This window comes from Elephantulus edwardii, unplaced genomic scaffold, assembly GCF_000299155.1.
Source record: "Elephantulus edwardii isolate Elephantulus edwardi_28Jun2011 unplaced genomic scaffold, EleEdw1.0 scaffold00389, whole genome shotgun sequence".
Classification (NCBI taxonomy): Eukaryota; Metazoa; Chordata; class Mammalia; order Macroscelidea; family Macroscelididae; genus Elephantulus; species Elephantulus edwardii.
This window is the reverse complement of record NW_006400139.1, coordinates 412292-427640: the sequence shown is the minus strand read 5'-3', so window position 1 is coordinate 427640 and position 15349 is coordinate 412292. Positions and strand designations below refer to the sequence as shown.

General features: G+C 36.0%; 2 protein-coding genes across 2 annotated transcripts; both read left to right on the top strand.

Moving 5' to 3' along the window:
* Window positions 1-1500: 1500 nt before the first annotated feature.
* On the top strand, window positions 1501-2457 carry LOC102858208 (olfactory receptor 5T2-like). Its single transcript, XM_006902264.1, has one exon. It carries the CDS (start codon window positions 1513-1515, stop codon window positions 2455-2457), a length of 945 nt encoding a protein of 314 aa, XP_006902326.1. The 5' UTR covers window positions 1501-1512.
* Window positions 2458-13827: 11370 nt separating this feature from the next.
* On the top strand, window positions 13828-14775 carry LOC102857800 (olfactory receptor 1094-like). Its single transcript, XM_006902263.1, has one exon. It carries the CDS (start codon window positions 13831-13833, stop codon window positions 14773-14775), a length of 945 nt encoding a protein of 314 aa, XP_006902325.1. The 5' UTR covers window positions 13828-13830.
* Window positions 14776-15349: the final 574 nt, after the last annotated feature.

Sequence of the window (15349 nt, the reverse complement as noted above, 5' to 3'; positions counted from 1 at the left end):
TTCTTAGCTTAAGGCAAACACAAATGCCCCGGGTTAAGTTTTATCTGTCCTTGCAAAGTAAAGAATTAACTAGTGTCTATGTGACACAAAAAAAGTAAAGGTGGGCAAAGTAGGCAGGCCGTCAAAGCTGACCCACATGACTGATTCCCCACCTCACCAACCACGATCTCAATCTCCCCACCCTGAAAGTGGCACCCAGGAAAGCCATAAGAGCAATTATGAGGGGTGACTCAGGGCTTTTTCCCTCGCCACCTTCCGAAGGAGGGAGAAAATCTCCACATGCGGAATATAATGCTTATTTGTGTTCACAAACGTGTGGGTTAATTCTTTTAAGGGGCATTTCATTGGCAGAACAAAAGGCTTCAGGTCTTCTGTTCATTGGGTCACTATGAGTCATTTTATATATACCATGAATGTTTGAAGGAATGGGGGGGGGAGTTTCAGGCACACAAATAGTGAAATATTAAGAATAAAGAAGGACAGTGAGAAAAATTTGAGAACGTTTAAAGAAACATACATTTCCACAAACATTTAATTTGTCATGGTTGATCTTTACAAAAATATTTTGATAAATTTGGTGATGCTCAAAAATTAATGTAATTGAAAAATATTTAGACTTATCTTCTCCCTACAACCAACTTATGTCAGCAAATCATATCCTTAAAATTTTATTAATCATTAGACATTATTAACTTATCTCTTTCACTCTTATAAAAATTGAAATGTTTATATTAAACATAAGAGAAACAATAATTATTCAATGTATAACAAGATTATAGCAAACAGTTTACAAAATTTTTATATTATGTTTTACATTATAATATATAACAGAAATATTACAGGTGTTCTATTGCAATGCTCTGTGAATTTATTTACTTAATTGTTTAGATGTGAGAGGATATTACTTTTATAAATAGCTTTATTAAATCAAACCATTTTATCCTATTGCTTTGGAAATGACTTTTTCTTTACTTTTTATTATTATTATTATTAATTTTAATGAAAATTTACAGAGATTTTGGATTTTCATTCATTGATTGTTACACTTTTCTCCCTGCCCATCCCTCCCCTTTAGTTCATTCTTCTCTTTGAAAAGTAAAAGAAAAATTCATTCACTGTTATACAATCCCTCCCCCTAAGTCCACTCCACTCCACTATGCAGCCTTTATTCTGGACTCCTGTCATGACAGTAATACCTAATCATATATACCTTTTAAGCAGTTCTCTCTCTCATCTGTGTCAATGCAGTATTTGTAATTTATCCTCTCTTTCTCAGTCTCTTAACCAGTAAGTAAAAGTCTTTCTTTCTTTTGGTTCTGCAGGGTGTGACACTGACACATCAACTGTCCTGTCTTTCATTTTCTTACGAGTTACTGATGGGAAATAATATACTGATGAGAAATCTATATGAACGTATGAGTAATATTCCTTTGAGGTACAAAATTATCAGTCCTGTCATATGAATTATGATCTTATGAATGCTTCTAAGTTTGTTCTATGAGGTTTGTCAACATGACGAATCTTTCAGAAGTCAGGATATTTGTACTGAAGGGTTTCACAGATGATTTTGAGTTGCAGTTGATCTTATTTTTTCTATTTCTGGCAATCTACCTATTTACTCTGATAGGAAATTTAGGCCTTGTTGTATTGGTCATTGGGGATTCCCGGCTCCACAATCCCATGTATTATTTCCTCAGTGTGCTATCGTTCTTGGATGCATGCTATTCCTCAGTAATCACCCCAAACATGTTAGTAAATTTCATATCGAAGAATAAAGATATTTCATTCCTTGCATGTGCTATCCAGATGTTCCTCGCTGTTACCTTTGGGACTACTGAATGCTTTCTCTTGGCGGCAATGGCTTATGATCGCTATGTAGCCATCTACAACCCACTTATGTATTCAGTTAGCATGTCACCCAGAGTCTATGTGCCGCTCATTGCAGCTTCTTACATTGGTGGTGTTTTGCATTCCACTCTACACACAGCAGCAACTTTTAACCTCTCCTTCTGCGCCTCCAATGAAATTCGGCATGTCTTTTGTGACATCCCTCCACTGCTTGCCATCTCCTGTTCAGACATTCACCTCAACCAGCTTCTCCTCTTCTACTTTGTGGGTTCTATTGAGATCTTCACCATCACGATTGTTCTAATCTCCTATGGTTGCATTTTTATGGCAATTCTCAAGGTGCGTTCTGCAGACGGAAGGCGAAAAGTGTTTTCAACTTGTGGCTCTCATCTAACTGGAGTGTCGATTTACCACGGAACAATTCTCTTCATGTACGTGAGGCCAAGGACCAGTTACGCTTTAGATCATGACATGATAGTGTCTATATTTTATACTGTTGTGATAGCCATGCTGAATCCCATTATATACAGTTTGAGGAACAAAGATGTAAAAGAAGCCATTAAAAAAGTTTTGGGGAAATGTGTGATTAAAAATAAAGTATATTATTAACACAAAAATTAAATTTAGAGAAAAAAGTGCTCTCTTGGATTGTGTTTCTATGTGAAAAATATGACAAAAATTCAGTTTTGTTTTAATTATTTCTTTGTCTCTCTTCTTTCACACTTTGAAATAAAGACAACAGTAAAGTATCCACTTAGGTGATTTAGCATGTGCAGAAAAACTATGCCATTATCTGCTTTTCACCGCATTAATTCATTCATCACTATTTACTTATTGGTCTAATGAATATATACTAGGTAAATTAACCAATATGAGTAAGTCCACACACATTAGCTGAGTGAGAAAAACTGGCAGAACATATGATACTCCATGGGGAGTGTTGGTGCAAACTCAAAAGTGGGGCTTCTCTGGAGGTTCAAACCCACCAAGAGCTCAGTAGATGAAAATTGAGTATTCTTCTCCCTTGCAATTTTCAGTCTCAGAAAATCCACTGGAGGATTAGCTATCTTTTGTTTTTGTTATGTGCTGTCCAGTTGCTTGCAACTCATAGCAACCCTAAGTATAACAGCTCTGAACCTTGCTCTATCCTCAGCCAACCTTATTGTCTCTGACACACCTATCCCCACTACCCCAGTCACTGAGTCAATCCCTTCCATTCAGGGTCTTCCTCTTTTGTGCTGCCCCTTCACCCTCCCAAGCATGACGTTCCTCTCCAAGAACTGATCCCGCCTTGCAACAGTCTATTACAATTCAACAGCAATGAGTTTGAGTTAAACTTCAAAACTATAGCACATATTTACAACGAGGTTATAATATATTAATGTTAAATAACAACACCCAGTATATCAATAAAATTTTGTGTAGATACTGGGTGGTTAATAGTAAAATTTTGTGATTTGAGTTCCCTCAGAGTCTCCATGGAAAACTGAATGGAGCACAGTCCTACTCTGATGCCCACAGGGTTACCAAGAGGCAGAAGAGTCACAGTTGGCCCATTGATAACTAACATTACATAGATGAAATATAAAATTAGGGGAAAAGTATTTTGTCCTATTCCATAAAATGAAGATTTTAAATAATATGATGTAAGTTGTCAAAGTTCCTTTATCAGTGTAAAAATATCCTTAAGGACCGATTATTATGGTATGTAAATAAAATGTGCTGCTTCATTTCAGCTTTGAGATAGATATTTTACTTATTTCCTAATTTATTCTCGCTAACAGTGACTTAGTAAAAGTCTATTTTTTTCTTTATTGTATTTAGAAGCTGCGAATAAAGATGAAAATATTCACAGCATACACTTTTCTTTATAATGCATATGAACTAGGAAGTGCCTCAGAGAGAATTATAAATGTTATTATTGTTTTTATATGCTATGGAGTCAAAATCAACACATATCTGATCCTCTGGGTAATTGTCAAAGGCTGTAAATCATATGAAGCACATAGTCCATCTGTCCTCTCAGAGTATATTGTGAATTTTAACCATCGGCCTTTTTGTTGACAACCATCAGAAGTTAAAAATTATGTTTGGGCCATGGAAGTTAAAAATATTATTGATAATTAATTGCAATAGTTATGCATTATCCATAAGATGTTGTAAAAAGTATTAAAATATATAATTACCTACTCTAATAAAAACTAGAAATAATGTAAAAGGTTATTTATACTTGTTTTTTTAACAGTGTTAATGATAATCTGTCTCAATAAACATTAGATTTTCAAAGTTGTGTATGTCATCAACCTTTTATAGAAAATGTAGTGAAGCTTGTTGTTGATAATAGAATGGCAGTTTTATATTAAGATATAAATATTAATTTTACTGTGTCAATTAATATTTTTCATTAAGAGAAGAACCTTATCTTAATTTCCAAATGTTGGAATTTCCTTCACACAAAGGGACCAAAGGCATGGCAAGAGAATATATAAGGAACACGTATTTAAAAGAAAGAAAAGAATTAAAAATGTCATTTTTATGAGATCATTGCATGTGCTTGCTATGTTTGTGTGCACTCTCATCATTTAAGTAAGTTGTTGTTAAGTGTCATTAAGTCACTTGTGACTCATAGTGATCGTATATAGAACAGCCCTAAAACCTGTTGTATCCTATGCCAATCTCATTGTCTCCAACACACCCACCCTCATTATCCCAGTCACTGAGTCAATTCATCTCATCCAGGGTCTTCCTCTTCAGTCCTGTCTGTCCATCCTCCGACGCATGATGTCCCACTCCAAGACTGGTCGCACTTTACAACATGAATAAAGCATGTGAGATGGAGCTTCAGAATCCTTGCCTCCAAAGAGCAACCTGGCTTCACCATCTCCACGACAAAACTGTTTGTTCTCCCAACAGCCCATGGTATATTCAGTCCTCTTCTTCAGCATCACAGCTTAAGGCACCAGTTCTCCTATCCTAGTCATTGCCCAGCTCTCTGATGTACAACAAATATTTGGAAGCAGGAGTGGCATCCACTTCCTAAACAACATGCCTCTGAAAACTCTATGAACTACGATAAATGGTGACAGTTAAAGAAAAGTGTCAGATATTTTGTTCATAGAGTCACTATGAGCTCGGCTTGACTTGACTGCAATCAACAACAACATGTCCTGAATCAGGCACACCTTAGTCTCTAGACTGACATCGTTGCTCTTCATTACTCTGAGAGCAGATTTCCCCAATGTAATTAATCTTTTGATTTAATGACTGCTGTTACCAAGAGTGTTGATCGTGGAGTCAATCAAACTAAAGCTGTTCACAATCTCTCTTCACCATCTATCATGATGCTGCCAATTGACCCAGTCATGAGAATCTTTGTTTTCTTGATGTTAAGTGTGAATCATATTGGAGGCTATTGTCCTTGACCTTGTGCAGTAAATGTCTCAGGTCCTTTTCAGTTTTGGCAAGCGAGGTTATATCATCTGCATTATGTAGGCTTTTGATGCAACTTCCTCTATTCCTGATGCCACATTTCTCCTCACTGAGCCCAGGCTCCCAATGATGTGTTCCGCATATGGATTGAAAACATATGTAGAGAAGATAGATTCGTGGAGTATGTCTTTCCTGATTTTCAACCTTGTTCTGTTCTGATGACTGCATCCTGGTTCAAGTATAGGTTTCACATAAGCAAAATCAAACATTCTGGGATTCACTCTTGCAAAATTAGCCACAGTATATTTATTGTGATACACACAGGCAATGGAGAGTCATTAGACTATCTTTGTCTTTTCATTGTTTGGGTTAAATTTTGAGTGGCTCTTTGTCAAATGATTATTTATTTTGTCTTTATTGACCTGTATTGGGTGGAATTTTAGCCTTCACCTTCAGAGATTCCAGACATAGAAAGATACATGTTTTAGCTGGAAGATCTTTAGGTACTTCATACATTTGCATGCTTCATAGAGTAAACTTAGGTTGGATCACAGCAGATCTCTCTTCACAAGTTGTGTGGTTAAATGCTTTTCAGTTGAGTACAACTCATTGCCACGCAACAGATCTCTGACCAATGGATTGGAATTTGTCCTATCCTGTACCATCTTTCTCACCTCTGATAAACTTGATCCCATTGTTGCAACCTTGGTGTCGATACATCTAGTTGAAGGTCTTCCTTTCTTTAGCTGAGCCACCACCTTTTAATCATGATGTCCTTTACCAAAGAATACCCTCTCCTAACAATATGGACAGAGCATATGAGACAAAGCTTCGCTGTCCTTGCCTCTAAGGAGCACTCCAGCCACACTTTCTTCAAGACATGTCTGTTTGTTCTTTCAGCAGTCCGTCCATGGGACACTTAGAATTCCTCTCCAAATCCTAGTGCAAAGGAATCTATCTCTGCAAAGGTACGTTAAATCAGACATTCCATCTAGTACTGAATGTAAGTGTGAAAGACTAACTATCTTAAAAACTCTATGAATACAAACTCAACATGTTTCTAACACAGTAAATTTCATACAAGGAGATAACTGTTTTTTTTTCTGTGGATCCATTCCATGCAACAAGGACTGTAATCTTCAATATGGTTCGAAGCTCAACATCAGGAGACAAAGATTCACACCACTTGGTCAATTGACAACATCATGATAGATGGAGAAGAGACTGAGGTTGTTAGCAATTATGGCTTGTTCAGATCAACAATCAACACTCTTACCACCAGCCGTCAGGAAATCAAAGATGAATTTCATTGGGAAAATCTGCTGTCACAACCTCTCCAGTGTACTGAAAAGCAGCAATGTCTGTCTAGATACAAAGGTGTGCCTAATCCAGGCCATGGTTTTCTCAATTACTTCTTATGCTTTAGAGACTTGGGCAATGACTAATGATGACAGAAGAAGAACAGATGCTTTCGAAATGTGGTGCCGGAAGAGAGACTTGAACATACCAGTTACTGCCAAGAAAATAAATCAGTAGGTCTTGGAGAGGGTGAAACCAAGTTTCTCCATGGAAAGTAGGATTTTGAAACTCTGTCTCACCTACTTTTGGCATGTGACCAGGAGGCACCAGTCCTTGAAGAAGGACATCATCATGCTCAGAAGGGTAGAGGGACAGAACAGGAGAGGAAGACCTTGGATGAGATGGATTGATACTGTATCTGGGACAATGGGGGTTAATGTGTTGGAATTAGTGAAGCTGGCTTAGGACAGGGAAGGGTTCAGAGATGCTGTACGTAGGGTCACTATATGTCACAGGTAACTCAATGGCACATAACAACAAAAAACATACTATATTGGTTGTTTTTTGTTGAAGTCTCTTGTTTAGAGTCAACAAGACTTTGGGGAAGGCCTTTGTATTGAAAAGTTGGGTTGATATTTTGAAGAAACATTCTTCTAAGTGCTGCAGCACTCTTCTGTTAGTATGCTATACTGAAGTAATCTGGGAGTTGATTATTTGCAAGACCACATGTCCACAATTAAGATAACTGGAGACACAGGCGGGTTGTGGTATGGTGTGTGATTTAGAGCCTCATAAAATTCTCTAAGCTGGTAATAAATAAAATATTCACAAGATAACACCTCCATTTTTATAAAGCATATAAACTAGAAAATGCCCTAAAGGGAATTTTAAATTGTGATCGATGCTTAATAGCGAAGAAGATTGCACATTGGTATTTAAAAGAAGCTATAATTTTCTATACAAAGGGATTAAAAAAACTAATATAAAATACTATTTCTTTTTCAATATTTTTTAACAGAATGCTAATATGCTGTCTCTACAAATTTCACACTTTCAAGATTGCATAGGTGTGGTATCTTAGGTTTATTGTTCAAAATGTCTTTCCTAGCCATTGATCATTTTATGAAAAAATATTTATCGTATTAAGAAAATATGATTAATAATACATTATTTGAAACAATATTACTCGATATTAGTTTCTTAAAATTTACATTTTCTGCTCAAGATGAATAGTGACAACAACAGTAATGAGGCAAAAGAGTATGTATGCATTAAGTTTCAATAAAATATTAATGTTCTAGCTCTATAAACATCATACTTTCAATTTGGTGTATATTATTTAAATTTTACTGAAAGCACAACAAAGTTTATTGTTGATATAGAGGGGAGAGACCATGGGGCCATTGCTAAAAAAGCCAACTTTTAAAATTCTAACACCGCAGTATGTCAAAGAGAGAACTATGTTCTGGGCAGTTTTCAATGTTTATGATATTTTGGAAGATCTTCCAAGATGTATCAGAGTGGACTCAAATTTTAATCTTTTACCATTATCTACCCATTATCTCCTTAATAAAGTACATTCTTATGTACAATATTTCATTGACATGATATGCAGACCATTATTATTTAATTTTAATATATCTATGCTCTTATTTAACAACATGTTATAATCTTGATGTTCAACAGAAACTCACTGTTGTCTAGTCAGAATTGACTCATAACTTCTCCTCCAGTGGCTTTTCTGATATTATAAACTTCATGGGCAGAGATTGCCTATCTTTCAATGTTCTAGCTCTACAAATGTTATACTTTCTACATGGTACATATTATCTGAATTTTACTGGAAGCACAGAGAAGTCTGTTGTTAATATGCTGTTGTTGTTGTTATGTGCCATCGAGTCGCTTGCGACTCATAGCGACCCTATGTACAACAGCCCTAAACTCTGCTCTGTCCTGTGCCAATTCCACTGTCTCTGACACTCCCATCCCGATTATCCCAGTCACTGCTGTTATGCATCAGAGAGTTGGACAATGACCAAGGAGGATAGAAGGAGAATTGATGCCTTTGAGCTGTGGTGCTGGAGAAGAGTATTGAGAATACCATGGACTGCTAGGAAAACAAACAGATTCGTCCTGGAGAGGGTTAAACTGGGTGGCTCCTTGGAGGCAAGGATTCTGAGGGTCCATCTAACATACTTTGGACAGGTCGTGAGGAGAGACTGGTCCTTGGAGAAGGACATCATGCTTGGGAGGGTGGAGGGACAGCGCAGGAGGGGAAGACCCTCTATGAGGTGGATTGATTCAGTGACTGGGGGTTGTTAATAGAGAGGGGAAGATTTCTATTAAACTAAATTTTCAAATGCTCATTACTATTGTCCATTTATTTAAGAATCTTATGCTTTCCAGTTGGATCGTCTTCATACAAGGGAACCAGAGGAACGGCAAAAGAATATTTAAGGAGAAGATATTAAAAAGAAAATAGAAACAAAATCTTAATTTTTATAATTCCTTGTGTTTGCTATGCACTTACCATTATTTATGTAAGTTCTCAAACTCTCTCTACTTCTCCACTTTAAATTTTGACTGGAGACTTGCCTGGAGAATTCAATTTGTGTTTCTGTCCCTCAGGAATTAGATGTTGATTGGGGGAGTTCTAGTCCTCATCTTTAGGGATTCAGGAAAGAAATAAACATATTTTAGTATGAATATCTTCAGGGACTTCAGATATTTGCAAAACACTACAGTATCGTTCATAGAGTGAACTTAATTAAGAGTTGATGGAAGCAGAACCTCACTGCACAGGTAAGTTAAACCAAATGTTTTATCTTATTAAGTCCAAGTGTAAAAGACAAAGTATCTAATAGTCCTCTTCATTCAAATCAAATTCAGAAGTGAACATTTTCCTTCTCTGCCTTTTTCTAAGTGATTACAGTCCTTTTTATGGAGTATTAAATGCAAGTGGCACAAACTGTGTTGTGATTTAAGTAAAAAGTAAATATTGCTCCTGATAGAACCAGGTTTACATTGTTTAAAAACCATTATTTTTATTGTTCATAAAGAAACAATTCTTTCTTTATAAAGAAGCAAAACCAGTAAGCCCCTTTACTTAGGTGATAAGATGAAGATTTGGCCTACTTATTTACATAGGGATGAATTTGACCTCTTAAGAGACGCTAGTTTTTATTTCTCTTCTAATTGTTACTGAGTCAGAAGTAATGAGTTTACAAGGCTGTGCATTTCACTGGAGAAGTTTGCTCATTTTTCCTTTTCTCAGCTGCTGAGGAATTTGAATAACGGAAGAGGCACAGCCCTGTGTTTATCAGGGCAACATCCTACACGTTTTATACCTCGGGGCTCCAACCTAATTAAGAGTTTACTGAACTCAACGCCACAGAGTGGGAGCGCACTCAACTCATGGTTGACCTCTATTTGGTTTTCAGAGGCTATAGATTGCTTGGTTGGAGATTGTTCAACTGTCACCCAAGGAGCAGCTGGTGGATTGAATAGTCAAGCAACTTCCTACTGAACAAGAGCACCCAAAAGCTTTTATTTAATATTCTTAATTCAGTTGGAGTTACTACTAAAAATATCAACTGTAATGTTGTTGTTGTTGTTGTTTTTTTAAGAATGTCTTTTGGCACTTAGAGCACTACCTAAAGATATTAACACTTCTCAATGAGCTAGAGTATAAATTGAGGATTTGTGATAATCTCAATTGTCTATGTCAATCTAAATGTCAATGTTGAAGAATTTCTTGACCATTTCTGAAATTTTACTCTAATTGCAACCAACTTCTGGCACTGCTTGTACACTTTATTATTTGCAGTTGTTACAGGATGAGAAAGAATTCTTAAGAACAGAAGGAGCTGGAAAGGAAAGGATTTACTCATTTTCCATGTGAGAAGAAGTTCCAGTTATCTAGGAAGGCTATTGGACAGAAGGTAGGGTGTTTGGGTTTTTTCTAATAAATGTAATTGTTGAGGAATCCAAGAATAGCGATTGTTGGAAACAATGGGATCAGTTCTGCAAGTACTCAGGTTATTGGACTTTGATGTTATTATTTATTACAGAACATCTTGTGATAATCTGTTAAATTATAGATACTTTTCCTCTTGAAAGCATATTTCAGGATCATTTTTTTTATATTGGGCATGTTAATTCTTTTAATGTGTAGAAGAAATTTTATGAATTGTAACAACAGATTTAAAACTTGTTCTTATGTACCACCTAGTGGGAGCTGAGCTTTGTTTTTTATTTTTTTCAGGTTCTTTATATTTCTAGCTGTTCAGACAGATATTTTTGAGAACTTAAGTTACTTCTAGCAGCAGAACCAGAGCCAACTATTAGGCAGCCAGAATATTAGAGTAATTGAATACATGACCATTTCTCTTTTAGCACGTTCTTTGTTCTCTTCTTCCAGAAACTGTAGACATCTATTTAGCTTGATTATCTAGCTTCTTAATGAAGCTGCATCTACAACAGTCATGTCATCTGCAGTTGCTTCAATGGTTGTATCTATATTTGAGATGTCATACATAGAGTCATTCCTGACCAGCTGTCCATTTTGGTGAATAGCATTTTCTCTCATAAAATGCTCTCTTTTTAGTCTGCCAACTGCCCGAATTTCTTCATTTTGAGGGATTGGAGCGGATCTTTCTAAATCCAGAAAATCTAGCAGTCTTTCACTCAGCATAGGAACACGGGGCAGTGTTTTGAGTGCCAGAGGCGTAAAGGGAATGACTGGATAAAGTCAAGGTCTGCTTATCTTGAAAAGATCCTGCAGGGGTTTTTACACCTATCAACCTCTAGGTGTAAATTGTCCATCATGTGGCTGGGAGGGGCTATTACTTGGAAAAGGATATCATTCTGGGGAAGGTGGAGAGTCAGGGAAAGAGAGGAAGACCCTCAATGAGATGAATTGACACTGTGATTGCAGCAACAGGCTCAAGTGTGTCAGAGTGGATGAAGATGTCAAAGAACGGGGCAGGGCTCAGATCACAGGTTCACTATGAGGCATACTGAAGTTGACAGCACCTGATGACCACACACACACACACACACACATTAACTCATACATACATTGGAGGGTCAACTATTGACTCAATGATACATATCAACAACTATACCACATTAAGGAGCCTTGGAACTGTGGATAAAATCTGAGCTGATATCTAAGAGATCATATTTGGTTTACCAGCTACTCTGTCCATAAGGGGAAAATGTTTTCTTAGAGTACAGTCTTGTAAATGCTATGAGACAATTCTCTTCTATCCAATTATAGGATCACTTTGAGACGGAATCACCTTGATAGCAATGAACTTAATTTCATTTTTTTAAAAAGACATGAAACAGCCTAAGTATTCTTGAAAAGTAAAGTTTCATATTTATGTCAATAACATTGAGATTTTGCCTCCTTTCTGACATTTGGATTGCCCAGAATGTTAATGTTTTAGAATGAAAAGATCTCCTAGCATCATTATTTTGCCTTTGATGGGCCTTGAGAACTCATGGTGAGAAGAATTTTTACTTCTATAGCAATCTATCTGTGAAATACATTAAATGGAAGTAAAAATTGCTGATAAATTTAATTAACTAGTAAAATTTTTTATATAAATTCTGATACTTGTAAAAATAAAAGGTAGAGTTAAAATAATTTCTTTTAAGACTTTTTAAATCTTGTTTTGTTGTTAAGTTCTATCGAGTCGTAAATGACTCAGTGACCTTATGAATTAAAGTCTTCAACGAGAAAAAATTCATCTTAGTAACTGAGAAAAAGACTAACTATATGTATAAGTATTTAAACTACAATAATTTGGAAAATTTAAATTATTAGTCTTTCTGGAATGAATGGCCAATTAGACAAGATGTAGCAAAGACAAGGTAGGAGGACAGAATTGGGGCTGTCCTTCAGAACTGTTTTTCTGCCAAGTACTCACTGAAACAAAACAGAATCCCTAATTTTATTACTCCCTATTTTATTAATACGTCAAACAATTTTTCACATACCTATTATGTTATTTAAGGGATAAAGAAATAGAAATATTGGCAAGAATACAAATGGTACTCTGTAGACAAAAAAAAGGTGTACCTAATATTTTTAATTTAAGAGAATTTAAAATGAATTTAAGAGAAAGCTTTTGTTTTCAGACACTTAAAATCCAATCATGGGTGCTCATCCAACAAAACCACCTTAGTTTTACAAGAATAACTAGAGACTGAGAGTGTCCACTTCATGTAACCAAATAACATTAGCACATGGTAAGGATTTGTGCTCCCAACCCAAAGGAACGCAGTTCAAACCCACTAGCTGGTCCATGGGAGAAAGATGGACAATTCCCTTCTTTCTGAATTACAACTTCAGAAAACCCAACAGAGGGTTAGAAATGAATTAATTCAGAATAAACAATATTTAACAAAAAAAATATTCAAAATTGTAGTAAAGCATTAATTAATTGTATTAACTTAAATATATCAATATTTTATGCAGTTGTCTCTTTAAATCTTAAAATATAAGCATTAGTATCCTTTATTATAATCTTATATTACAAATATTACTATTATTTCCATTTTGTTGTTGTTAGGTGCCATCAAGTGGAGACGGACTCATAGTAACCCTATGAGCAAGAAATCTGATCTCTACACTATTCTGCCTTGTTCTCATCACTTCTGGAACATTCTACAGGGGACAACAAGCAATACAGCATAATTAATTATACATAATTCTATTGTTCTGTCAATGCAAAAGTATGAATCCACCAGCTGCTCTGAAGAATAAAGATGAACAATCTCCTCCCATGTGATTTACCGCCTCTGAAAACCCACTGGAGGGTCTGCTATCTATGGTTTGCATTTGAATTGGCCATATATGAAAACAACCACAATATATTTTATATTATGTACAAAATAGGTTATTCAAACCTTCTGTACATTGAACTGCTATCTCAATTGTTTGGATGGAAGATTAAAATGTCTTTTAATATTATCTATTAGATAAATTATTAAACATTATGTGAGAAATAGCATGACTTTAACAAATCTGTAAATGTCTTTATATTCCGTTTGATTCTACAGAGAGGGATCTGAAACTTCAACTCTCTCTTTTCATTATCTTATAAGTAACTTGTGGGGAATCATACATGTTTGAGAAATCAGCCTGTGTGTGGGATTGATATTTATGCATAAACTTGCCTTTGCTGTTTCAAAACATTCATTATGATGTCACCAATGATTTAACTTTATCCAGGGAAAATCAACATGAAAAATGTTACAGAGGTCACCATCTTTGTACTGAAGGGTTTCACAGATAATCCTGAACTGCAGTTCATCTTATTTTTTCTGTTTCTAGCAATCTACCTTTTTACTCTGACAGGAAATTTAGGCCTTGTTGTCTTGGTCATTGGAGATTCCCGGCTCCACAATCCCATGTATTATTTTCTGAGTGTGCTATCTTTCTTGGACGCATGCTATTCCTCAGTAGTTACCCCAAACATGTTAGTAAATTTTATGTCAAAGAATAAAGACATTTCATTCATTGGCTGTGCAACACAGATGTTTTTCGACGTTACCTTTGGAACAACAGAATGCTTCCTCTTGGCGGCAATGGCTTATGATCGCTATGTAGCCATCTACAACCCACTTATGTATTCAGTTAGCATGTCACCCAGAGTCTACGTGCCTCTCATCGCTGCTTCTTATGTTGGTGGTGTTTTGCATGCTATTTTACACACAGTTGCCACGTTTAGTCTCTCCTTCTGTGCCTCCAATGAAATTAGGCATGTCTTTTGTGACATCCCTCCTCTGCTTGCTATTTCCTGTTCTGATACTCACATCAACCAGCTTCTCCTCTTCTACTTTGTGGGTTTCATTGAACTAGTCACTATCCTGATTGTTCTGGTCTCCTATGGCTGCATATTCATGGCTATTCTGAAGGTACGTTCTGCTGATGGAAGGCGGAAAGTGTTTTCCACTTGTGGCTCCCACTTAGCTGGAGTGTCGATTTACCACGGAACAATCCTCTTCATGTACGTGAGGCCAAGTTCAAGCTATGCTTTGGACCACGACATGATAGTTTCTATATTTTATACTGTTATAATCACCATGTTGAATCCAATTATCTATAGTTTGAGGAACAAAGATGTAAAAGAAGCAATTAAGAAAGTGTTTGGGAGAAAATGGTTTATGAGTAAAGTATATTTTTAACATAAAAAATGAAATTTAGATAAAAATCATGATAAAAGACAAACCATAAAAATGAAACTGTGTTACAGTTTATGGATCACTTTCTACACATCTTCAACATTATGAAATAAAGATCATAGTCTCTTTTCCCAATATGATGTGATGTGATGTGTATGTATGTCTGTATGTATATGTTTCATTTCCTTTTTAACAATATCCAATTTTCCTGCATTCATGGACCTTACATTCCATGTTCCAGTCACTATTGTCTGCTTTCAGTTGTCTCTCCTCCTGTATGTTTCCATAATTGAGGGCTCAACCTCCTTCTCACAGTTTCTTAATCAACATTTGAATAACTTTAAAGACTGATTACGAAACTAATTAAAGGAGGAAATGTATTCTGTACTGTTGCTATGATTTGACTTTGAGTTGATTATGCTCTGTTGAGAGTCTATGAGCAATGGATCAGAACCCTGTCCTATTCTGTGCCATCCTCACCAACTCCAGCACACTTGAGCTCACAGCGATAGTCATTAGGCCAGCCCATCTTGTTCAGAATCATACATGCACCTTCCATATTTCCTAGCAGCACATC

Bases quoted from the DNA above. Each gene is read 5' to 3' on its own strand.
- LOC102858208 (XM_006902264.1), top strand. From the start codon at position 1,513: ATGACGAATCTTTCAGAAGTCAGGATATTTGTACTGAAGGGTTTCACA.
- LOC102857800 (XM_006902263.1), top strand. From the start codon at position 13,831: ATGAAAAATGTTACAGAGGTCACCATCTTTGTACTGAAGGGTTTCACA.